Source organism: Podarcis gaigeae (genome assembly GCF_964106915.1).
Source record: "Podarcis gaigeae genome assembly, chromosome: 17".
Lineage (NCBI taxonomy): Eukaryota > Metazoa > Chordata > Lepidosauria > Squamata > Lacertidae > Podarcis > Podarcis gaigeae.
The window spans coordinates 13,365,045-13,392,200 of NC_139694.1; the positions used below are offsets into that span (position 1 = coordinate 13,365,045).

The window sequence follows — 27,156 nt, forward strand, 5'->3', positions numbered from 1 at the left end:
TGATGCCAACGTGTTGTTCAAGCATGTTATCATTCGTAACTGTATCTGTGCCAAGTCCAGTTCTTGTGGTTCAGCTTATTGGCTATTTATTGGCATTTATGTTGTGTACATCTCCCATATGTAGCAATTCTGTCAAGTATTCCTGGAGCGTTCTTGGTTTTGTCGGGAGGGGGGCCCAGATTTTAGGGGGAGTGGGGATGGCTTCCTGGGAGGCTGTGTCTTCCTGGGCTCTTCCCAATGACCATAACTCTTCCAAATTGTTAGAGAACAGGACATGCTGAATTTTCTTTACTGAATGTGTCACATCTTGTCCTTAACTCCCCACAAGTCAATTATTTAAATTATGTTACTCCAACAATAACATTTAAAAATAATGAATGGGGCTCCTATGGTCTGTAAACACTCATACACAGTCCACTAGCTTTATTAAATCATGTAACAATCATTCTTGAAGACATGCATTTCAAAGCATTGGGGTAGTGTGATTTCACAGTATCACTTGGTCCTTCTGAAGTTGTAGTTTGGTAGTTAGTACAGAAGTTTGCATAGCAGGGTCCTTCTGCCTTAACTGTTTCTTTCTTCAAACTATTCATGAAACGAATCACAACTGTAAACCAGTTGGCAACATTTTTTTTTGTTCCAACTAAATATAAAGTTATGAAAGGCATGGAGAGGAAGGATAAAGAGTGACACCCCCCCTTTCTGTCTCATATGTACAGAACTTTCTGCAGGTTCAAGATCAACAAGAAGTACTATTTTTACTCAGTGCAGGATGGATTTATTAATCCTTTAACAAAAGCCACTAGCCGGAGGTTAAACAAAATAATGCGGGAATACATCAATGGCAGTATGCCTACATGGACCTTTCATATACAGCAGGGATAGGGAATCAGTGGTCTTCCAGGTATTGTTGGACTACATCTCCCATAATCCCTGGTATTGGTGACTGGAGTTGATAGGAATTGCAGCCCCACTATATCTGGAGAGCTACAGGTTCCCCATCCCTGATATGCCAAGTCTTTCTGCCTCTGAATTAGCAGATGCTCAGGACAAGATGCTTTCACATCTTGCATCTTAAGCTTTCTGGGATATTGGTTGGCCAACGGAATGCTAGGCTGGATGGCCCCTTCTTCTGATCCAGAGGGACTATTCATTTCAGCTCATGCATGCACATAATGTAGCTCGGGGTTAGTTTCATTTGGCTGAACTGAGAAATGTCCAGATACTGCATTGTCATTTGAAATCTTTGAGGGGAAAACGCAAAAGTTTTGCTGTTGACATAGCATTCCCATTTCTGTTCTGATGCAAACAACTTGGATCAGTTGGCTTAAAATCTCTTGGGTTGAAATGTATAGCTGCACTTTTTGGCTTCTTCATTTGACCTGCTGTCATTACTTCTTTTCTTTTCTTTGTTGTTGTTGTTGTTGTTTTTGTTGTTGTTGTCGTCGTCAGTTTCATAACTTAAAGTGTGTTGCCGCTTTCTCCCCAGTCATTTCCGTCAATCTGCACAATAACGATTGATTATTTTCCTTCACTGTGTTTTTTCTGATTTGTTAAGTTTGGACAAGGTTGTTGCTGCTTTAAATGGTAGAGAGAATCTTACAAAATTCTGAGTGTAGTGGCTTTGGCATGGGCAGCTAACGGCAGCAGTCCATAGATGAAATAACATAAACCCAGTTTATGTGAGCATGAAAAGGCATTTGTGCAACAACCAGTGGGGGCCGTGGGGTTTATTTTACTCACCCACAGCCCAGTTTGCCTGTATTCACCCTGCCACCCAGTTTGCCTTTGTAATGGGATTGAATGTAACATACATAGGCCCAACTAAGTGGGATGTTTCACCAACAGAAACAGGAATAAGTATGGTGGGTGGTGAATAGGGAAGATTTGTGGGCCCTACTTTATGTGTGTAGGTGCCACTTGCCTGTGGGTGACACAAACAAGAGGAAAGGCAGCAGGGCTTGAGGCCTGCTGTGACCCAATTAAATGTATTTTGGGGTATGCATTGCTGTTGGAAAGCAGGAATCATATGCCTACCCTTGTGGGGCTGGATCTTCCCTCTTTGCTGCTTTCTCTGTTGATTCCAAATGGCATCTTCCCAATCCTGCCTCAGCTGCTTGCAATCCTTTTTTTTGAATTCCCGCACTGACCAACTCATCTGTTTTCTGGAAAGGAAGCGGTGGTGTTTGTTATGCTTAGTTAAATATTTTAGAGCAATTTCATCGCCCCAAGTTAATTGGTTTGATGCTTGCTTTAAGAGTCTCGTTCGGCTTTCTCCTTCATAAGCAAATCATGCATCTCTTTTTGGAACCTCTCTTTTGTGCACAAACCCAGAGGGCGCTGTGAACCACGCTAAATATACTGCTGTGGACTTGGGCGCCTATGAGCTTTTCCATATCAAGCGATCTGTGCTGTCCCATTATCATCATCACATAGGATGGTTGATAAATGCAGTCCCCTTAAACCAGAGTTTTTAAAAGGTATTAATTTGGCTTATAACACTCGATAACACACTTCCTTTGTTGTGGCCAGTGGCCCATGTACATATTCAGGTCCATGGTCCTTCTGCCCAAGGAAGGACCAGAAGCAGGGCTCACCCTCTGTGCACAGCCTCACGTTGACCTTCTCATGCCCCTCTCATGGAGAAGTGCAGGACTGAGATCCATTTATTTGAATGTAGGATCTCCCTGCCCTATGGGACCCAACCTTTCATTCAGATTGGACCCGGAGGGCCCAAGAAATCTCCTGTTTCGGTCATTCACTTTTCTCCACAGTGGAGAGGGGAGCATGGGGAGAAGCAGAAAAGGTGAATAACAAGGAATCCTGGGAACTGGATGCTGTCTCTCACTGGATACAATCCTGGCTGAAGAAAGGAAATAATATGATTTCCCGTTTATTCACCAATCCTCCAGAAAATGATACAAATGCTGGTCAATCCCTTTTCATGTCGGCGCAAGGTATACAGTTTAGGTTTTTCACAGTTCCAGCTTTAGTATGTGATGGAGGACTGTCGTTTCCAAAGTGAGATTATTTTCACTACGTGGGATGCTATCTCCTCTGTGTGTGCCACATCACAAGGCAAGTCTTGGCCACTTTTGCTTCTCAGGTCATGGCTGGTTCCACATGCACTCCAAAAGCTGCTTTGCAACTTCTTTACGGCTTGGACCACAGTTCCTAACTGCATGGCTTTTCTTCTTTGCTTTGGCTCCTGTAGCACAGTTTCCATCTGGCTTTGTAATCTTGACTGTACAATGGCATTCTCAAGTTCTGTCCTTTATTGTTAACCTGCTCTGGCCCAAGCACTGGTTATGCTGCATCTCATTCCCAGGCCCTGCTTCATTGTGTTAGGCTTGCATAGCTCAAGGATTATCAGTCTGGCAGATGGTTTCACGTTGGGAGGGGAAAGAGCTCATTCTTAGAGAACGGTTAGGAAGACGGATGGTAAAGGGGTGATACCAAATACAATGGCATTATTTACAGAGAACAGTAAAGCAAGGGATTTCTGAGGAGCTGTTTGCAGCCTGCATCAGGCTCATCCTCTAATGCCATAACCTTTCAAATTTCTGATTTGTTTTATATATACGCTGCTGTCCTTGTGTGCAAGAAAACATAAATGGGCTTTTTTCCATTTCCAAGTTAACTTCCAAAGAAAGCATTAATGAGCAACGCCCACCCGCCTTTACGCCTAACCCTGGTATTCAATGGAGTGTCTATGATTCCTCATCCATGGCCTCATGACCCAAATCAGGATTGGGCAATGGTCACATCATTGGCCGCATGACCCACTAAGAGCCATGTCACATGGACAATGTGTTTGTGGTTTCATCTTCCACCCCTGCTGTCTCCTTTCTTGAATCTTGGAAGGTTGACTTGTTTGCCGCAGGCAAAAACTGTACCTCAGAGTAGCTTTGGGTTGGCATCTTCTACCTGTGGCAAATAAAATCAACTGGTCCAGTTGCCATGCACAGTTAGGAGCTACAACCAGGGAGACAAAAACATCCTCTGTGATGGCCCTATTGGCCCCGAGACCAATAGAAATAGGACAGTTAAAATGATTTTACTCTCTTTTTAGGACTACCCAGAGGAGGAACCCATGGGATTCTCACTGCTGAGTTGAATAGGAGGAGAAAGAGATTGCCCCCTTCCACCTACCCCTCTCCTCCCTTCCTATTCCCCACCCCACCTCTCGTCTTGTGAGCTGATGACTTGCCTGTTATTTCGCTCACCCAGGTGAACATGCCTACAAATGCTCCTGCTGCTCATTTTCCACCATGACAATCAGCCAGCTGAAAGAGCACTCCCTGAAAGTGCATGGGAAGGCACTGACACTACCAAGACCACGCATTGTCAGCCTTGTAACCTCGCATGCTCAACATGCCTCCATGAACCACACTACCGCTGAAGAAGTGGAAGACTCTAATGGTAAGAGGCGCTTCCATTAAAAAACAAGCACAACGACCCTAGAGGGAGGAATCAAATTCTTCTCTTTACTGGGGGAAAAAAAGCAGCTTGATCAAAGACATAGTTCTGATTTAGAAAAAAAACAAAAAACCAGTTTCCAAATGAGCAAATCACTATCCAAATGGATGCTAACAAGTTGTTGGAGAGCCGTGCTAATTCACACTCCAGCCCTTACAATTGGCATGTAAAATATTCTGATTTGCCTGCCCTTCTCATTGAGTGTTTTAGGGTTCCATGTTGTTAGTACTTCACTACAGTCATACCTCGGGTTACAGATGCTTCAGGTTGTGCGTTTTTGGGTTGCGCACTGCACCAAACCCAGAACTATCGGAATGGGTTACTTCTGGGTTTTGGCGCATGCGCAGAAGTGCTAAATTGTACTTTGTGCATGCACAGAAGCACCAAATCGCGACCCATGCTTGCGCAGATGCAGCGCTGCAGGTTGTGAAAATGCCTCCCGCACGGATCACGTTCGCAACCCGAGCGTCCACTGTACTTGAGAACAAAAAGTGGAAGCGTATGTGCCCCAGCTAAGGGGCACATGGCGGATTTTCTTGTTGCAGAAACAAGCCTAAAGTATTGTCTGTTTTGGGCTGTTACCACTAGCGTAGTGACTGGTGTTTGAGGAGACGAACAGATTTATTCACTTTCACATAAGCGTATTTGGAGTCAGTACAGATGTAATGAGGACCTTCCTTAACCATGGTTATGGAATGGACCACGGGAATAGCTCCCTCCATCCTCTCCCCTCTCTCATCCAAATTCCTGCATATCCTTTCTCATGTTAATTAGGGTGTGAAACCAACCCTTGAAACAGATTAGCAAGTCCTGGTTCAGTGGGAATGTGTTTGGTACTCATCCAGATAACTCTTGTTCCAACAGTGAACTCTAATCATAGTAAAGGGTGGAAGAGGGAGTATGAAACCCTGTGGTCTGGGCCCATGTCTTTAGCAGATATTAAGGAAGAGTTTGTGTTGAATCCATACTGGCCCTCAGGAATATTCTGTAGGAACGATGGCACCTGTAAGGAGAGCATTATGGGAATTCTGCACACTATGAGTTGTTAGACTAATTCAATGCTGTTTGAGACTTTTTGCCTGCAATGGGGTGCTATCTGTTCCAAGAACACTAGAAAATCTGGAGCCATGTTACTTATTTCTGCAGAATTAACCAGACAGTGTATCTAAGGCAGAATGGGCTGCAGTTTGTATCTTGAGAAATCCTATTGATCTTTGCTTGACCATAAGAATATATGAATTCTAGTCTTCCTGTAAGAGGTAGACCCCCTAATCTTGCATTAGCTCATATTCTACCCTTCTAAATCATGTAAAACTGTGTTTTAGAAGCCGCTGGTAGTTTGCTTCCAGGCGGAGCCTTCTGGAAAATCCAATGGATGCATAAAACTCTCATTTGTTCTCTGAATGTTTAAGTATCCAAATTCAGTGTCAAAAGATCCCTCTGGTACAAAACTTAATAATGGTATAGTGTTTTACTTGAGAGTTAACAATGCTTCATGTGCATGATCTTGCTGTAACTTCACAGTGGTTGGAGGGTATCTGTGGTTCTCCAGATATTGGACTACAACTCCCATCATCTCTGGAGCTCATAGGAGTCGGCATCCAACAACGTATGGACAGTCACAGGTTCCCACCCCTGTATTATGGGGTAGTTATATTTTTCCCTGTATGGCATGTGGGGGAGGACAGCCGAGCAAGAGAGTGGCTTCCCTAAAGCCATTTAGCGAGTTGGCGGCTGTGATATTTGACTAGGGACTTCCTGATTCTCCACTCAGTTTCCTACACAAAGAAATGATGTCTAGCAATGAACTCATCAGGTGGTGAATGAACAACTTGAGAGCATAGTTAAGCATTGAACTAAAACCAGGGAGGTAAACCAAGTAAGCTTTTTTCCTAACATTGGCAAAGATGATGATTTATCCTGTTCCTTATTGTAAATTTGTGTAGTTGGTTTTATGTTTGTGAACATTTGTGAGATAGAAAGAGTAATTCATGTGGACATTGGGTAGTTTCAAACCCTTGCCATTCGCTAATGCTGAAAGTGGTTTCACCCATTGGGCAGCAATGCATTTTCTGTTGAGTGTACACTCAAAAAGGAGAAGAAGCTGGTCACAGTTCATTGATGAGTGTACCAATATGGTGCACGTTTTGTAAAATTCACACTTTTTTTTAAGTGTTCCTTTGAAATGTCTTAGAAATGTACACCTAAAACCAAAATGTGTGAAACACTGTTAGATTTCCTCTATTTTTAAATAAAGTTTTTTCCCTCTTGGTTACAGCTTTCTAATAACAAGCAGCCAACACATCTATTGCCAGGATGTCTCTGTTAGTCAGACCAGCTTCAGGAACAGAGACAATGCCCGTTCACCCTTAACTAATAGGCTTGTTAATCAAATTATTTTTGACAATTATGGAAGCTACCTACTAAGGAGACTGTCAGATTACAGGTGTTGGAATAATCAAATTGGCATTCTCAGCACTGCTTGATAAAGAAGGAAATACCTTCCGCCATTTTCTAGGCTTTATGGTACTAGCCATAGACTGATTGATTTGGATTGTGGTGGTGACTTAGTTTGCTTCTAGATTTCTAGAAGGGTATTGCAGAACTGAAAGTCCCTGGCTTTTTAAAAACAGAAAACTGAAAACCTACACATTGCTGGTGGTGCATACGTGCGAGATAACAACATTACTTGAAAGTACACCGAAAGCAGAGGGTGTACGTGAGATGAGTTTGCATGTACAGCTGAGAGGAGTATAAAATGTGGAGTTCAGACATGACAGGAGGATCGCTGCTGTTCTTGTGTGTGTATAAACAACCTCAGTTTGAGGACAAGCTCGTAATAGAGTTAAATTTGCCAATGGTACATAATTTGATCAGTGGTGAGCATGAACATGCTTAACAATAAAACCTTGGGGATTCATTCGGTGGTGCACAAGCAGTGTTTGTCTCATGCAATGGAACTGTGTAACTTCTCTTTCCTCTCCTTCCGCCATTCCACCCCGAAAATCTGCTCGGGGGCTTTGCTTTCTGGAGCAAATTTTGAGGGAGTGAGGAAGAGGAAGGGCAAGATCCACCGCAGCAAGTTGGAAGTCTGTTCCGTGAGCGGAACAGCAGGATTGGATACAGCCCTGGGTCTTTTTCTTGTATGGCAAATTAAAGAGGCAGGAATGCAGGGCCATTAAAGTTAATGAGCAGTGTTAATCAAGGAGGTTGTGTTATATGTGCAGCGTAGGTAATCCCAATCAATGTGCACATTAATTGGGAAGAGTAATATGTGTGCATGTGTTTTATTTATTTACGAGGATGTCTAGGCCTCCTTTCTGTCATAGGCTACTTCTAAAGAGCGTAAGGAACATATACAATTAGGCCAGGATAGATGAGTTGATTCAAATATAGGTGATTTTAATCAGCGAGAGGGGAAGAGAGAGGCTGTTTTAAGCCATTAATTTAAATCAAGCCGCCTGTTGACACTGCTTCATATATTTCCTTTCAAATGATGCAGACCTGAGCTCTAAACAATGGAGCATCCAAAAGTGGCAAAGAGGGAAACCCCTGGGCCTGGCAAACCTCCCCTGCTCTCCCCACCACCATATTCTGGGAGATCAAGGGGGCTTTAGGATCCAAAGGTGTTCCTCGATTTGCCCTGACATGCCTCTGGAATGCCTGCATTTTGTTCTCCCTGCCACAAAAGCATCGATTGCAGAGGGAAAACAGGAGAGGTTGCCTTGGGTGCAATGAGGAGGCCCCTATGGAGGAGATCTCCTGCTCTGCCCATGAATCTCCCTCTTCTCCTACACAGAGGAAGGTCTGCAAAACCCTTTGTCTCCCTTCAGTAACCGTAAGGCAGAGGTCGGCAAGGTTTACCTCGCCTGGGCCGGTTCACTGCTGCGGAGATCACTCTGTGGACCGGATCGCGACTGCGCATGCGCAGACACGATTTCCAGCGCCGCGGAAGCGAGTCCCTGCTCTGCATTGCACCAGTTTAGCACAGCACATGGGGACTCGCTGAGCGGGCAGCACGGTTTGGGGGCCATTTAAACAACCCCCGTGGGCTGCTTCTGGCCCATGGGCAGCAGGTTGCCGACACCTGTCGTAATGTCTATATCTATCTTCTCTGTCTGTCTGTCTATCTATCATCTATCTATAGCTCGCTCTATCTCTATCTATCTATCTATCTATCTATCTATCTATCATCTATCATCTATCATCTATCTATCCATCTATCCATCTATCTATCATCTATCTATCATCTATCTATCATCTATCTATCATCTATCTATCTATCTATCTATCTATCTATCTATCTATCTATCATCTATCTATCTAAATGTTTGCTAAGCCATTTTTCTTAGAATGACCTAAAGTGGCTTATACAGTACTAGAACCAATTAAGAACATCCAAGCTAAAACAATTGTTTACACCACATGGCACTTTCCCCCCATAGAGGAAACAATGTGGGCTCTAATAAGATAATAGGGGTGCTATTCAACTTAAGTTTTGGAAATGAATAAACAGACTGTTTACTAGGTCTGTGCTGAGTAAAACTTAGTTGAATGCCATCCTTGGGAACTGATACTGAAACAGATATTTAAAGCTAAAGTTTCTGTTCTGCAAACTTCCGCACTTCAAGTTCATACCTTAATGCATTTGGGAGCTTTTCAGGAAAAGTTGTCAAAGAGGTTATTAATGTTTCCTTTTTTGATTTATGACTACATAATTCCTAGGAGGCACAGTATGCCGAGATTATATCATCTTGCTTTAAAATGTAGGGCCAATGCGATATCCTCATATGTTTTAATTTATTATTTTGTAATTTAGTAGTTGTTTTCAGCGTAAATGACTTGCTTTACAATTTGACAATGTGAAGAGCGTAGCTTTTCGGTTCATAATTTTATGCATTCGGATTATTATTTGCAAAGTTCCAAATTACATGAATAATTTTATACCAGTGCAAATTCACATAGGACCTTTGGAGTGCACACAGTACACAGTTGTAAAGGGAGATGAATTCTTGAATTTGTATTAACTTTGAGAATCCTTGTTTGTTTCAGCTTGCTCTTTTTTTTTAAGTGTCTTTTAGAGACCCCTAGCAATTAAAACTACATAGTTATTGCTATGAAAATCGCAGAGGGCAGGATTCAACTAATGAGTCCCATCAGCATAAGCCCTGTGCAATTCCTTCCACTTGCACAGTGTGGTTTCACCACTCGCCTCCCCCCCACACCCCAAAAATTATCTAATTATCTCAGGAGGGTGGAGAGGTCAGGAGAATCTCCAAAATAGTGGACTGGGGAGAGGAGGAAAAATGGGAATCGCTCCACTGGCAAGCCAAAATGATGGGACGTTGCCTTTGCACAATGTTGAATTCCTCCCATAGCAATTAAACTGCAGCACAACGTGTCAGTTTTGCAGAGATACCAAGAAGTGCACTAACAGAGCGATCTAAACCCTGACAAACACAAAGCAGAGTGTGCAGTGCACCATCCCCAAGCCCTGTTGCTCATGCCAGCCACAGTAGGAGATGTGGTTAGTGGCTATTCCTTGAACTTTTTGCTGCAAAAGTTTTTGGCTGCTGTTGCTGATGGGCAGGGGCAGAGGAAGAGGGGTGCGGTGGGAGTGGTCCGCCCGGGTGTCACCACTGGGGGGGGGGGACAAAATGCCGGGCAGCACTCACCGCGGGGCCTGCAGCACTCCCGAGCCACACGTCCCTCCTGGGAACGACACGGTGCCTTGGGCGCCCACAGACTCCGTGCTGCCCCAAATGGTCCACCCGACGCTTCCTCCTCAGCTGTAGGGTGGCTGAGTGGGAGGAGGCAGGTAGACTCCTCAGAGGCCCCATGGAGCATCCTGCCCCAGCTTGCCCACCCCTAGGCGCAGGGCACCCAATCGGCTTGCTCCGCCACTGCTGATGGGCCCAAGAATTGGACTCCTCAGGAGATGCAAAGCAACCGGTGGCCCGTTCTAACCACATTTGGGGCATTTGTATTGCTTACCAATGGGACACAGGTGGCGCTGTGGGTTAAACCACAGAGCCTAGGACTTGCCTATCAGAAGGTCGGCGGTTCGAATCCCTGTGATGGGGTGAGCTCCCGTTGCTCAGTCCCTGCTCCTGCCAACCTAGCAGTTCAAAAGCACGTCAAAGTGTAAGTAGATAAATAGGTTCTCTGGGATACCTTCTCTGGCGGGAAGGTAAACGGCTTTTCGGTGCACTGCTCTGGTTCGCCAGAAGCGGCTTAGTCATGCTGGCCACATGACTCAGAAGCTGTACACCGGCTCCCTTGGCCAATAAAGTGAGATGAGTGCTGCAACCCCAGAGTTGGCCACGACTGGACCTGACGGTCAGGGGTCCCTTTACCTTTACCTTTTGCTTACCAACAGCAAGAGCTTACTGGGCACCTCCATCATCACCACCACAACCAGAAGTTACTCTAAGAACACACCCTGTTCTTATAGCTGACGCTGTCATGGAGTTAGGTTTGCACTGTTAGTGTACTTACGTACTTCAAATGTACAGTCGGTTGAAGCGGTAATAGAAATGAGAATATTCAGGAAGAGGAATGTTCTGCCAGAAATCAGGGTTGTTAGAGATTGTTTTAATTACAGTGGATCCATATAAGTGTCGTTAATCTTCAAGGGCTGTTGAAAACACTCACCAGAAATACTTTCCAAAGGCTGGGTGTATTGTTTCCCTTCTAAAGCATGAACTGCAGGCTGCATTTACAAATCTCGCAAGTGATTGCTCTGCAGTCCTCCCCACTGTCAGGGATGGGACATCACCAGCTGCCTGAGGTGAGACAGGAGGCTTACGGGGTTTCCTCTCCTAAAGGCTAGCTTTAAATCATTTCCCAGAAAGCTTTCGCTACCTTGCATGGCCACCACATCTGGCAAAAGGTGCCTTCTTTCTCTTTACATTTCCAACATGTATCTGATTCTGATTTATACATTTTTACTAATTTACTAGGAGTCTATACATCACTTTCCACCGACAGCGTAGTGGAATGCATAATCACATTATGACAATCAGGTTCTTTTTAAATAAATAAAACAACAACCCTTTTTTTGTGACAGCAGGAAATGACCTCTCTGTTCCTATCTCGAAGTCTCTGTGCTCACTATCAAGTTTCTGCAGAAGGTTTCTTGTTCCTTGCCATCCAATCTGCTATGTTAATGTCTTTTTTTAGAAGAGTGAGACATAGATACTCCTTTTTTCTTTTCTTTTTTGAGGATAGAAAGCATTACAATACCCTTCCCAGCTATTCCTGAATCAGGCACTTGTGCCCTGTACCTGCCAAGAAAAATATTTGTCCACTCGGAGTGCAGTCGTGGTGCCAGTAATGTGCAAAACAGAAGCTTCCTTTTTATCTTTTCCCTCCCCTTCCCAGAGCGTTTGTTGCAAGTTTTCTTCACAGTAAAGTGTTATTTTTCTTTCCGGAGTGCCCGAGAAAAGGAAGGGAAAAGCCAGCCGATGGCAACAAAAATAGACTCTATCCCAAGCTCTCGCAACACACTTCGATAATTTACTGCAACACCCGAGACCATCTATTATTTCTCTCCTTAGACACTTGAGGTTTTCCTTCATCAAGAACCACTGCATCAGGAGGAGGCTGAGATGAAAAGTGTCTGCTGTGACTCAGCAGAACTTGGCTGAGGTGAAAGCTTTTTTCGTGGAGCTCTGTTTTCTCCACACAACTGCCTAAGAACTGTGCACACCTTGGCCATTAAAATCCCCTCTAGACTTAGGAAGGTCATTGTAAGAGGTTTTTAAGGTCTCCACTATGGGAAACTGCTTGGAGCTCTACTGGGGCAGGAAAATATTGGGGTGCATCTCCCTGTCTTCTGCTCTTCACCTCAAAACATGTGCAGCTGCAATTCCCCCCATTGCCAGGGAATACTGAGAAACAGAAGGCAGCAGCCCAGAAGAACTAACCTTGACTCGAGACAGTGGATTCAACAAGCACAATTCAAAGTGTTGGTGCTGACCTTTAAAGCCCTAAACAGCCTCAGGCCAGTATACCTGAAGGAGCATCTCCACCCCCATCATTCAGCCTGGACACTGAGGTCCAGCTCCAAGGGCCTTCTGGCGGTTCCCTCCCTGTGAGAAGTGAAGTTACAGGGGACCAGGCAGAGGGCTTTCTCAGTAGTGGCACCCACCCTGTGGAACGCCCTCCCATCAGATGTCAAGGAAATAAACAACTATCTGACTTTTAGAATACATCTAAAGGCAGCCCTGTTTAGGGAAGTTCTAATGGTTGTTGTTGTTATTCTGTTGGGAGCCGCCCAGAGTGGCTAGGGAAATTTATAAATAATAAATCCTCCTCCTCCTCCTCCTCCTCTTCTTCTTCTTCTTCCTCCTCCTCCTCCTCCTCCTCCTCTGGCTGACTGAAGTGAGCACACCTTGTTCCTCTCAGCTAGCGCAAGGAGCAGCAAATCCCCACATCAACCCCACACAATATTTTCATTGAGAATAAAAAGCTGGGAGCGAGCAAGTCAGTAGGTTTCCTATATAATAGGGTGCTCATATTTCCATCATGTAGCTTCAGAGTACCCCAAAACTGAACCTATTATTTGGAACTGGTAAACATTGCTTGTAAAATTCTTCAGTGTTTCTGATTGAATGAATACTATACGGTGGTACCTTGGTTTACGAACTTAATCTGTTCCGGAAGTCCGTTCTTAAACCAAAGCATTCTTAAACCAAGGTGTGCTTTCCCATAGCAGCGGGGGACTCAGTTTACAAATGAAACACACTCAACAGGAAGCGAAACATGTTCTGCTTCCAAGGCAAAGCTCACAAACCAAAACACCTACATCAGGGTTTGCAGGGTTTGTAATCCAAGTAGTTCATAAACTAAGCTGCTCTTAAACCAAGGTACCACTGCCAGGCGGCAGCAGACTCCTAGAAACCTGCCTTAGTTCAAAGTTCACAGTAGCTACTAGGTAAAAGCATAAATGCTGAAATGCTGCACATGCAAACACAAGGAAAGCGATATATACATATATACTTCCTTCGCTCATAGGTTTTTTTAGTGGGATAGCAAACAGAAATTCCTAGGCATAATGTTATCTGCAGTGCTGAAATGCTTTTATGCTAAAAGGAAAACAATTAGCAACACCCCATGGAGTTTAAGAATTGGATATTGGTTAATATATAAATTATTTGGAGAGAAAATCCATGTAAACACTATCAGATAAAGAAGCAAGAGGACACTTGCATAACCTGCTATTGATGTCACAGCAACCTCTTAATTGGGGATGTGTTCTTAGTTATCTCATAGGTTTCGTATCCCTTTTCCTCTGTCTCATTGTGAAGATAAGGAGGCTTTTGCTGTGTTGGTGCCAAAGATCAAGAGACACAGGATATAACTTTTCTGTCGAGGTCCAATTTTCTGCGATTTGGTTTTCAAACGTTTTGGAAGTCGAACGGACTTCCAGAACGGATTCCGTTTGACTTCCAAGGTACGACTGTAATGTAGAACAGAACTATGAGAGAAGAGTTTCTAGGAAGTGACACACCACCTTGGTAGCATGAGATAGAGAGGCTGTCATTCCCCCCCCATCTTTTGACGATGCAAATGAGACTAAACTGGCTTTGGGAAATTACTTTGGCTGCAGTACAAACAAATGAATGTGTGAAATAAGTTAGGAAGGGAGTTCCAGGTTATCTCTGCCTCTTGGCAGAAAAGAGATGCTGTTTCCTCTTAACCTTCATTTCTGCTTATCCCTCACTTCCTGTGGTGTCTCAACTTGATCACTTGGCATCCCCAGTGATACGCTGACAAAACTCCTATATTTTTGTAGGCAAAAAGAGCAGTGGGTGCACACATGTTAGAACATATTTGAGGTGGGAGTAAATGAAGAAGCAAGAGGGCGAGCTGTCAGATCTAGAGGATTATGCCCTTCCATTCTGCTTCACTTATTGATGTTGTGTTTTCTCAGCATGGACCCAAGAAAGATAAGGAAATATTGGACTTCGAGGGTAGAAAAATTTAATGGTCAGGTGCTTTCCTGATCAACTCCCCAATTTCAATTCTTTCCTTCTCTTTCTGTAGGTTTATATTGATAACGTAGGGATTGCAGGGGGGTGCAGCATCCGGAGGTGCCACCATGGATTGGCTACTGGATGGTGTCAGTAATTCATCTGTGGAGAGGGTCTGGGTTTGGGTCTGGTGTGGTTGATTGGTGTTGGCGTTCTGTGTGCCTCTGGATCTGGTGTCAGTTTTTGTGGAGAGGGCTAATTTCCAGATGTCTGGCAAGCGGGATGTGTCGTCACGCTTGTTCATGTTGTGAGGGTGTTTCTCTATCTCGATGGCTTCCATGATTATTCTCTTGTGGTGATGTTCCGTGTTAAAGAGCCATGGTGGCACCTCCGGATGCTGCACCCCCCTGCAATCCCTACACAGATCTGGCTGACACAAGCCACAAAACCACAGCTCGCCCCTATACACGAAGCCAAGCCAAAGCACAACTAAGTGCAATACAGCCATCTTCTCAGGAAAACTCTTCACAAAGTTCAAGAGGTCAAGACACAAAGACTTTAGCAACTAATCCACACCTAATGACCCACCTAAGTGGTACTCAGGATATCACTCAAGAAATCACTCAAGGTATCTCTCAAGTAATTAAGGAACAAAAGAAGAAAAGGCACACTAGCCTGGGAACTTCCTCTCTGCCCAGAACATTGGAGGCTAGACACCACACCCCCTCTACAGTATTTATAGGAACTCAAACATTGAGATCCCGCTCTGTTCCAGTAACAAGAAGCCGAAAGCACCAGCCTGAAGATGACGAGTGAGACCTCGTCGAAACGTCGCCTAGACACCCCAACTTTTACACGGGAAGACACCCGAGGACACCAAAACCTGCATTCCTGTACCCGTGAAAATCTACGAAAGCATGTATATATACATATATATATGTGTAATGGTTATAGGGGTTGCTCATGCGTAAGTTGCCACCACTCCTGGCTAGGTTACCTGGTTGAACCCTTTCTGTCTGGACAGCCCTTCACTTCGTGGCTGTTTCAGTCGCTGGCAGAATCCGTCAGTGGGCGTTTCTTGAACTTCTTCCAGCAAAGAAGTTCTTTGACGCCAAGTCTCCTACTCTCCCTGCGCGGAAGTCTTCTGCGCAGGAAGGGTGTGGGCAGCGGAGCACCCGTGCTCTCTCCGCTGGTCTCCGGTGAAGAGTCATGGAGCCTCCTCTCCGATTCCCCCATCTGCCCCCCTTCTCCACTGGTGTTACGCTGATTTCCTTCCTCAGCAGATGGGCTGCCTCTCTGCCTGCTGGGACCCTCTCCGGCATCCCTCTGGAGCCTTCCCTCCGCCTCTGGCTCCGATGGCAGTTCCCTGACAATATGTATGTGTGTGTGTGTGTGTGTGTATATATATATATATATATATATATATATATATATATATATATATATATTTGCTTTCGTAGATTTTCACGGGTACAGGAATGCAGGTTTTGGTGTCCTCGGGTGTCTTCCCGTGTAAAAGTTGGGGTGTCTAGGCGACGTTTCGACGAGGTCTCACTCGTCATCTTCAGGCTGGTGCTTTCGGCTTCTTGTTACTGGAACAGAGCGGGATCTCAATGTTTGAGTTCCTATAAATACTGTAGAGGGGGTGTGGTGTCTAGCCTCCAATGTTCTGGGCAGAGAGGAAGTTCCCAGGCTAGTGTGCCTTTTCTTCCCAGAGTGCAGGGTGGATTTTGTTACAGAGTTTGAGGTGAAGAGTGAGTAGATCTTTGTTGGTTTGGTCCTTTCGGTGGCTGGGGTTTTAGAATGGAATTTAAGTTGGAAGCATGTGGGAATTAATTTATATATATATATGGGACACGGGTGGCGCTGTGGGTTAAACCACTGTGCCACTTGGGCTTGCTGATCAGAAGGTCGGCGGTTCGAATCCCTGCGACTGGGTGAGCTCCCATTGCTCAGTCCCAGCTCCTGCCAACCTAGCAGTTCGAAACCACACAGTGCAAGTAGATAAATAGGTGGGAAGCTAATCAGCGTTTCTGTGCGCTACTCTGGTCCCGCCAGAAGCAGCTCAGTCATGGCTGGTCACATGAGCCGGAAAAACTGTCTGCAGAAGTGGACAAACGCTGGCTCCCTTGGCCTTTAAAGCGAGATGAGAGCTGCAACCCCAGAGTCGTTCGCGACTGGACTTACTTGTCAGGGGTCCCTTTACCTGGGGTCAGGTGCCTTTTGAATTCGTTTTAACTTTTTCTTTTTAAGATTAATTTCATTTCCCTTCTAAGTGAGTTTGACCCTTGTATAAGAAATTGTACAACTTTGTCCTCTGTAATCCATTCAGACCTGCACACGTTTATAATTCAAAGGGGGAGGAAGTTTAAAAAGTTTCAAAAGAGCATGGATAACACCCTTCACCCTTTTTCAACAGCATTCCCACAGCTCACATCTTCTTTTGCACTCTGTGGTCCCTCCTGTATAGTATATCCTTTCAATATTTTTTATTTAAGTGGCCGGAGCTGATCAAAGGATTCCAAATCCTGCCTTGGTAGGCTGTTGTATAATTTCTTGGTGGCCACAAAAAGAGAGCGGAATATATATACTCCCGAATGATAGCTGCATTTCCTTCAGCGCTCTGAGCTTTTATGACAAACCTTCATTTACACTGTCTTTTGATGTCTGCCCCAGGCTCCTTTTATAAGTGTTTAAAACTTGGAGGCTGTGTCCTTCCAGATGGATAGATTGGGTTTGTCGTTCAGCTTCATATTGCCCACAGCAGGTTTGCCTTGCATATTCCATTCATTCCCATGTTCTTCTCATGCGTGCACCCCCATAAACACACACACACACACATATACAAAAACCCAATATGTGACACCTGGTAGGCTACCCCTTGAGATACAGGCTTTGTGACTTTTTTTTTTAAAAAAAAAGCTTAAGAAAATTGCACTATTTTATTTATTTTTCAAATTTTATTTATAATTTTCAAATTTAAACATTTCATTAATTTTACAATCATTTCTACATTTCAAAACTTGACTTCCTTCCCCTTCTTTCTGTGGTCCCTTACATTTATTTTTTAATATCTCCTGCATTAACTTAATTTGCTCATTTATTCATCTACTTTAAATATTACAAAAGTGCAGGTTATTACAGCAGTCCTTCCAATGATCTTATCTGTTTATAATTTATCTGTAAATATTCAATAAACCATTTCTATTCTTTTATTTAAAGAAGTTTGTTATCTTGATTTCTTTTACTTCCGGTAAGTTTTGCCATTTCCGCGTATTCCCATAAGTTTTTTCATCCATTCTTCCTTTGCTGGGACTTCTGCTTCTTTCCATTTTGGGGCGAGTAGCATTCTAGCTGCTGTAGTAGCAGACATGAATAAGTTCCTATACATTTTAGATAGTTCTGTCCCTATAATTCTCAAAAGAAAAGCTTATGGGTTGTTGTTGTATTTTTACAAAGGTTATTTTAAACATCCTTTTCATTTCGTTATACAGTGGTACTTCGGTTTAAGAACAGTCCGGTTTAAGAACGATTTGGTTTACAAACTCTGCAAAACCGGAAATAGTGTATTGGTTTGAGAACTTTACCTTGGTCTAAGAACGGAAGCCGAACGAGTGGAAGGGTGCCGGTGGTGGGAGGTCTCATTAGGGAAAGCGCACCTCGGTTTAAGAACGGTTTTGGTCTAAGAATGGACTTCTGGAACGGATTAAGTTCGTAAACCGAGGTACCACTGTATATCATTTCCCACTACAGTGGTACCTTGGGTTACAGACACTTCAGGTTACAGACTCCGCTAACCCAGAAATAGTATCTCGGCTTAAGAACTTTGCTTCAGGATGAGAACAGAAATCACATGGCGGCGGCAGCGGGAGGCCCCATTAGCTAAAGTGGTGTCTCAGGTTAAGAACAGTTTCAGGTTAAGAATGGACCTCCAGAACGAATTAAGTTCTTAACCCGAGATACCACTGTATTTTAGCCTCTCATCATCACGATTATGCACATGCAGCAAGCAGCAGAGGAGCGCCGTTCCACAAATGTTCATTTGTTATCCCCAAACAAGGTACCGATGCTTTTGAAGGATGAATCTGCAGCTCTTGGGAAGAGGTTACTGGTGTGGGGCAGGACCAAAAATGGCTCCTCCTCTCTTGTCTTTAACAGCCAAAGCAAGGTAACAGCCAGCCAGTTCCTGGAAGATTAGTGGAAGGGAGCTGCTGTAACAGCCCCAGTCCTGCCGGCCACCATGTAAACATTGCTCTTTAATTACATCTCGACTTCTTGGTTCCCTTTCAGCTGCAGTAAGAAGTTGGCTATGCAGACAGTTCATAAGCTAATAACCATATACCTGTTAAAAGGAACAGGGGTGGCACTGTGGGTTAAACCACAGAGCCTAGGACTTGCCGATCAGGAGGTCTGTGGTTTGAATCCCCGCGACGGGGTGAGCTCCCGTTGCTCGGTCCCTGCTCCTGCCCACCTAGCAGTTTGAAAGCATGTCAAAGTAGATAAATAGGTACCGCTCCAGCGGGAAGGTAAGCGGGGTTCCCGTCGCTGCTCTGCTTCAAGTGTAAGTAGATAAATAGGTACCACTCCGGCGGGAAGGTAAACGGTGTTTTCGTGCGCTGCTCTGGTTCGCCAGAAGCAGCTTAGTCATGCTGGCCACATGACCCGGAAGCTGTACGCCGGCTCCCTCGGCCAATAAAGTGAGATGAGTGCCGCAACCCCAGAGTCAGCCATGACTGGACCTTTTTTACCTGTTAATGAGCGGGCGCAACGAATGCTGTTGGCCTTTCAGCCTTGGCCAGTTCACCCGGTCACCCTCGCTTGAAAATGAAGGCGCTATCCAAGGGCATAAGGCATAGCATTGTGGCCTATTATAATACCTTCCTATACTATTTTATCCATTTCTCCCTTTGTTTTGCTCGTCGCCTCCTTTCAAGTGCCTCTCCCTCTATCTGTGCAGCATGGAATGAGCAAACCTGAAGTGCTCTTGAACTCTTGCTTCCCTATCTACCTGCTTTCCTGTACTCCTGCCACACATTTCTCTTTGCTATTTAACGTGTCGCTTTAGGGTGAGGGCTCTCAAACTTGGGAGGGCGAGTAGGGGAAGAAAACAAGGGTGGGGTTCAAGGCAGGTGACCGATGTTGCTCAGCTTGCTGAAGCGTGTGGGAAGTCTGAGGGCTGTGTTGTTTTTCATTTCCTTTTATCTGCACTTGGTTAATCGCTTCGCAGTGAATTAAGCCCAGCACCATAATCACACCCAGCCCTGCTCTCTGTGTTTGTGTATCTGACCATGTGAAATTTGCAGTCGGAAGTCCTGATTGCTTTGATCCATATATGTAACTTAATCCCAGTCCGCTTACAAATGTGAGGATCATAACAAACAGCTGCAGCCCACGATGCTTCTCAGGTGGTACAGCAGGAGTTGTGGCTGTAGACTGAAGTTGGAGAAATGGTAATTGTTCTCTCTTTCTGTCTCTTTTCTCATGCGCTCATGCTCTGCTGACTTTTGAACTTAACTTTAGTAAGCAATCATTATTAATTTACCCCCCCCCCCCGGACTCCAAGAACAAAAACTGTTGCTGCTTTTGTGTTATGTACAGTACTGGGGCATGGTGGATGGGTTTGTTCTCACTTGGCAGCGTTAGAAACGCAGATATAGAAGCTAGGAGCCAAATGACTCCTTAAACCAAGGTTAAAGGTAAAGGACGCCCTGACAGTTAAGTACAGTCGCGAACGACTTTGGGGTTGCGGTGCTCATCTCGCTTTACAGGCCAAGGGAGCCGGCGTTTGTCCGCAGACAGTTTTTCTGGGTCATATGGCCAGTATGACTAAGCCGCTTCTGGCGAAACCAGAGCAGCGCACTGAAACACTGTTTACCTTCCCGCCGGAGCGGTACCTATTTATCTACTTGCACTTTGACGTGTTTTCGAACTGCTAGGTGGGCAGGAGCTGGGACCGAGCAACGGGAGCTCACCCCGTCGTGGGGATTCGAACCACTGACCTTCCGATCGGCAAGCCCTAGGCTCTGTGGTTTAGACCACAGCACCACCTGTGTCCCAAACCAAGGGTACAGTCGGCAAAATGGAATGTCTAGTTGACATTTTTGTTGACATTTTGTCAACAATGTAAGCGTACAGCAATGCTGCCCTGACCCTGCTATACGTCCAGCACTGGTCCTGACTTCTTACCCATCTTGGTTTGGACATTAAGGGTCTGTAGCTACCCATGCTAGCTGTCAGCATTTAGAGATTTTCATCCTTATTGGAGTCCTCCTTCACCATTTGGGCTGTGCCGCCCTTTCCCCCTACTCTTAAGAAAACTGCATTGTGTAACTACAGTGGTACCTCAGGTTACATACGCTTCAGGTTACATACGCTTCAGGGTACAGACACCACTAACCCAGAAATATTACCTCGGGTTAAGAACTTTGCTTCAGGTTGAGAACAGAAATTGCGCAGCAGCAGCATGGTGGCAGCGGGAGGCCCCATTAGCTAAAGTGGTGCTTCAGGTTAAGAACAGTTTCAGGTTAAGAACAGACCTCCGGAATGAATTAGATACTTAACCTGAGGTACCACTGTACCTTTTTTGACCATACATTTGCTAGGTCAGAAGTTTGGTGATCTTTAATGTATTTTTGGAAACCTGTAGAAGCCACAACTCAAGGTGGATCACGAAACCTCTTGCGTACTGGACTCTAAAGAACAACAATTACAAGTATCTTGGAATCTGCATTGCAGGCGACGGCGTTTTCCAGCGCCCTCTTTGGAAATCTGTAAACCAAGGTTCCTCTGGGATGGAGGAACATCCACATGACGTGGCAGCCTGCCAAGACACCTCAGAGGCTTGCCATGCATTTTCTGGCATCCCATCAGCCACCTGCCAAGGGCCTCTTGTCCTGCTTGTTTGGGGAGGGAGATGGGCCGGGGGCGAGGAGCTGCCACTTCTGATCAGCGGAATCTCTGCCAGTAGAGAGACAAACTAAGTTGCATCCAGCAAGGTTTATTTTGTTTTTTGTTTTCTTTTTAAATAATATTTATTAACAGTTTAAAGACTATAAAAGAAAGGGGGGGAAATCAACAAAACAATACAATACAAAAACACTACATTACACTAACACTAAAACATTGAATTAACAACACAAAACAAACACAATTTAAAACACATCCCATAATTTCAGTATCTTATCTTTCATTCACTTGTTTCCACGACCTCCTCACACCTCCCTTTTTGTATTCCACTTCAATTAACTGTTTCAGCAATTCCTTTCCATCTTCCTCTGTTTTCTGTCCTGTAATTTATCTTAACTTATTCTAACCTTACTTTTTCCCTTTAATACATTAAAAATCTATTTGTACTTAATTCCTTATAACATTTCTGCTAAAGCCATATAACTTCATTCCAACATTTTTCTAACATTCATTGATTTTACAGTATTTCTGTAAATAATCTTTAAATTTTTTCCAGTCTTCTTCCACCCACTCTTCTCCCTGGTCTCGGATTCTGCCAGTCATTTCCGCCAGTTCCATATAGTCCATCCAGCAAGGTTTATTTTGGCCACTGTTGTTGTTGTCGTTGTTGGCTGTCCTAGCCCTTGCCTTCCTCAGTTCCTGCCGGTCTTATATACCAACCTTTCCCTCCCCGCCGCTGCCCACCCCCCAAATATCCCAAATCATGCTGCCAGTCACATATAATTAAGATAACTCAGGCTTGCGTTAATTATTTTAGGTGCCTTGCCATGCTCTTGCAAAGACTATTGGCACATGCTGTGAGGTGCTGGCGACACATTTAGCAGAAAAGACGCTGGCACAGCCACTGGGGCAGAGGTTGATGCCTGCTGATTATAGTCCGCATCAGCGGAGAAATAACTTTCTTTAAAATAAGATTGAAATCTCTCAATGATTACATTTTATTTCAACGTTGTTTTGTTACGTTTGTACAATAGTCTTTTGTGATGCATGCTTTGCCTCTCCTATTGCATGTGTTCTTATTTCAAAGGCAAAGATCCAAAAGGACATGGCTAGTTATTGAGGAGCCAGATTGGTGTGTAGCGCAGGGGTAGGTGCCCAATTTGGTGCCATCTAGATTAAAAGTAAAGGGACCCCTGACGGTTAGGTCCAGTCATGGCCGACTCTGGGCTTGCAGCGCTCATCTCGCTTTATTGGCCAAGGGAGCCGGTGTACAGCTTCCGGGTCATGTGGCCAGCAGGACTAAGCTGCTTCTGGCGAACCAGAGCAGCGCACGGAAACACCATTTACCTTCCCGCCAGAGTGGTACCTATTTATCTACTTGCACTTTGACGTGCTTTCAAACTGCTAGGTTGGCAGGGGCAGGGACCGAGCAACGGGAGCTCACCCTTTTGCGGGGATTTGAACTGCCGACCTTCTGATCGGCAAATCCTAGACTCTGTGGTTTAACCCACAGCGCCTCCCGCATCCCTGCCATCTAGATTAGGGCTGGGCAATATCTGGTTTCCAGCATCACAACCTATATCACCAGTTAAAGATCACCAGGGCCAGATTTAGGTTTGATGAGGCCCTATGCTACTGGGTCATGGGGCCCTTTATATGTCCAGCTGTCCTTTGTCAACAACAAATTGTTGCTGGATTTTTGTGTTGAATATATGCAATATGGTAATTTATGGACCTAATAGATATCTAAAGCCATTTGCACGTGCAGAATGTAGGCACCCTATATATATAGAAACCAATGATATTTTAGGGAGCAGGCTAGCAGGCAGGGCCCGTTACTTACATCATGGGAGCCTACATGACACAAAACACTGTTGCTGTATGTAGGTTTTATTTTATTTGTTTTTTTATCTTATATTTTGGAAATGTACATCCAGTTTTTGTTTCCTTTAATTTTTGGGGGGGTCCCCAAGAGAGTGTGACCCTAAGCTATAGCTTGTTTAGCTTATACGTAAATCTGGCACTGAAGAGCACGATATACTGATGTATCACGATGTCTGAAATAAGGGTGGAACTACTATGTCGAGGCGAACAGCAGGGCTGAGCAATACAGTGGTACCTCAGGTTATATATGTTTCAGGTTACAGACTCCGCTAACCCAGAAATAGTACCTCAGGTTAAGAATTTTGCTTCAGGATGAGAACAGAAATCGCACGGCGGTGGAGGGAGGCCCCATTAGCTAAAGTGGTGCTTCAGGTTAAGAATAGTTTCAGGTTAAGAACGGACCTCCAGAATGAATAAACTACGTAACCAGAGGTGCCACTGTATCAGGTTTTCAAATCACAATGTCTGGAATAAGGATAGAGCTATGTAGAGGCACTGGCTGGCTTTGTGGTTTTCCCCGCATCGTGGTTTATGCCAGCACCTGCTCTTGTGAGCAGAAGGGGAGAGCTGAACAAGCAGAGTTAACAAGGGCTGCAGGAATCGAGAGAAGCATTGGCTGGCTTCCCCATTTCCCCCACATTTTGAGTTTTGCATAGCGGACACACAAACACACATTGTGTATATTGCCATGTTAAAAATTATGAAACCAGTATCACGATATGGACTTCAAACCAGTTTTGGACGGCATATCAATATATGACCCAGGTCTATTCTATATACTTTTGAACTACAGCTTCCATCATCCCTGACCATTGAGCCAAGGCTTACAGGAAGTTTGAATTAGAATAGTGCATATTTTAATTAAATGTTTTCTTAAGAATCAGCAAAGTAGTAGTATTTCTCTTTCTCTTCCCCCCCCCCCCCCCGGTTGGTTTGTTTGCTTTAATTTATCATCACATTTATACTACGTTCTCTGCTGCACAGAAGACACCTAAAGCCATGCGGAATACGATTAAAAACAATACAAAGCTAAGCAAATAGCTTAAAACATAAATTCCATTTAAAAATTAATAATATTGAAAGCTCCCCCGGAAAATAATTGAAAGACTGTTCTAGCATGTGGCCTCAAAAACAAGCATTTTGCTTCTATATAAACTTAGGAACTTTTATCACATAAAGGTACTTGTGAAAAATCTTGTCGTTTTAAGTCTTATTATTTAACAAGTAGGAAACTCACATCTGTATATCAGTACTGATTGCTTTCTGTCAAAAAAATAATAATATTCATTTAGGTAGTACTGAATTTCCAAAATTAAAGAAGCAAAGTGTGAGAGGCGACTAAGGGTGCCAGAGAGGACTATAAAAAAAGTTAGCCATGAAAGCAGACAGCCTTGTGGGAGGAAATGGTATTTGCAAATCTGGGGGTGGTTCACTGTTCCAAGTATCCAGTTGCCGTCTGATCGTATATATTCCCCGAATTGGAGTTGAAAATATAAACTGACAAAAAATGCACACTGAACATGAGAAATACAAATTAGCTTTATATTTCCTTCCTTTCCAATTCTCCAGATAAAAACATTGATCTTTCTACTGCTCCCTTTTTCCTTTTCAGCTGGAAGCGAAAATTTCTTCTAAGCTGTGTTTCATTTATTTATTTGTTGCAGCTTTACCTATCAGATTGTGTGTTATGTGCAAAAGACCAGGGTTAAACTTCACATCTCTCTCTCTCTATCTCCGTGTAAAGGAAACAGTAGGAATATCCAGTAGCAATTTCTAGGGAGAAAAGTAATGTATTAAAATCTTTTACCAAAGGAGATCTGGTTAAAAGATCTATCTTTGGATCGTCTTGGAAATATTACTATATAAAGGGGGGGTGTTCTTCACAGCCCTCTTTCAGAAAACCACCATTGGTTCTCCCAATGAATCCTGAGAACTGCAATATGCTTTGAGTTAGGAGGAGACCCTCACAGGATTCCTTAATTGTTTAAAGTGGTATAAAAGTCTTTCAAACATATGCTTTGGATACTATGCGTTTGAAGGGGAACATCTAGGTGAATCTAACCAAAACACATTTGCAAACATCTGCATCACTCAGCTATTCTAGTCAGGCATTTAGCTTTGACGACATAGCGTTCACCATATAAGGCTTGAAGAATAATGGCTGCAAGACAGGAAGTCTCCTGTTCAGCTGTTGCTTTTATTATTGTTTGGGACTTGTGTTGTTCACACCCCATCCCACCCCAGCAAAACATTAAATCATAATCATGAAAGGCTATTCTTGCCTTCTGGCTGTCATTATTGATTGGTTGAATTGTTAGCACCGCTTTGGAGAAATTAGTCCTCCATTGCCTCAGGTGTAGAGTTTTAACCCCCCCCCTTTCCTCTTCCTCCCCCCTCCATTTTTAATTAAGAGCCTTTTATCACGAGGATTATATTAATCTGCCTTTATTTGTTCCTTTGACAAATGATGGGGAGTTCTGTGGACAAAACCTGTGAATCTCTAATCTCCACATCCGAAACAGGAGTTCAAGACCCCTGATGCAGAAGTTGTCATCTGTGTCTCTGCTTTTCCTGCCGGTCACACAGCTCTGCCTTCTCATGTTAATGGCATTTTGTGTCCGCTGAACTTTAGTTTTGTGTATGGGCTCCCCACCCCCATTGTACCAAACTTGAGAAAGCAATTTACGCCATTGGACATTCCCTTTATGAGATCTGGAATCTTTCAAATATCCCTTCTTTCCATAGACCTCAGACACAGGTTAGCTTCCCCTCCCCTTCCTCATATTGTTCCATAACTTGTTTTCAGCTTTCATGAAGTAATCTGATGATCAAATTTCAGGGTGGATTAAGTTTCCCATCTATTTTCTCCATTAAAAATTATGTTCATTCAAATCAACAGCTTTAGACAGTATGTAAACGGATGTGGCTATATTTATGTCCAATGTATTGTTCTGGTGTACTTTATGCATTATAATAAAAAGGAGGAAGATTTGTGGCAATTTAATCTACTTCTATTCCACACTGTATTGCATCTTTCAAACTTGAAAGTTTTTATTAGGCTCATATTCTCTGGGATTCCCCCCCCCCCCAATACTATATTTCACAATAAAATTTAAGCAATTCCAATTGTACAATAGTAATTTATTTATAGACGCTGAATAAGAGTAGATGCTGGAGCAGTTTGTAACTTCACCTTTTGCTCCTCTACCCGCCTTCAAGAATAAGTTTGAAAGACTTACTGGCCATGTTAACACGTTAATGACAAGCGGACTTTCTTACTTACTGTGATTGAGCATGAATGGTGTTCAATTGCTTCCTCGGCTTCTCTCCTTGTGTAAGCAGAATAAACAAACCAGAAATTCTTATGACTGAACCAAGGGTTGTTTGCTACCGCCTTACAAGCCACACAATCAAAAAGCCAACAAAATATCTTGGTTTGATTTGAATGTAACGGGCAGGCAAAGCTTGCTGGCTTGGTTAACCCACTCATACCAGGAGAAGAGTGATTGGACAGCATGCAATTGTGTGCTGCCCATTCACACTGTGATAAGCCAGGAAGTCGGGCCTATTGTTATGCGTGAAAGTGGCCAGTGAGTTAGGGGGTAGTGTTCATTAGGTAGAAATTGAGCAAAGACTCTACAGCTCTGTCCTTTTAGGTCATGAATAACAACAAAAGTTCTCTTCATGTTGCCCAGCTGTAAGTGCATTTTTACTTATAGCCGTTACCAACCATTGTTGGTTGAGACACACCTGGTGCTCTCAGGGGCTCGTGTTCGCATGCTTGAGGTCTCCTAACCTGATGAATGTCACCCAAATGTGTGAACTGTCTCCATTGGGGGGGGTGATTTGAGTTGACATGACGTGCAAGTTCTATCTGTGGTGCTTAATAAATACAGTCGTACCTTGGGTC

General features: G+C 44.0%; 1 protein-coding gene and 1 long non-coding RNA gene across 11 annotated transcripts in view; one reads left to right on the plus strand and one right to left on the minus strand.

Moving 5' to 3' along the window:
* LOC310835302 overlaps positions 1–27,156 on the minus strand; it is a 489,753-nt gene that overhangs the window by 394,173 nt on the left and 68,424 nt on the right. The gene's annotated exons all lie outside the window — the stretch shown is intronic.
* The window catches only part of ZNF462 (zinc finger protein 462), a 166,140-nt gene that overhangs the window by 113,907 nt on the left and 25,077 nt on the right, over positions 1–27,156 (plus strand). For 7 of the 10 annotated variants that reach the window (XM_083718122.1, XM_083718120.1, XM_083718121.1 and 4 more), the window contains one exon: positions 4,231–4,422. The exons of the other annotated variants lie outside the window; for them this stretch is intronic. In XM_083718122.1, coding sequence (XP_083574248.1) covers positions 4,231–4,422 — 192 coding nt within the window. The remainder of the gene's footprint in view (positions 1–4,230; positions 4,423–27,156) is intronic. 10 annotated transcript variants of the gene reach the window in all.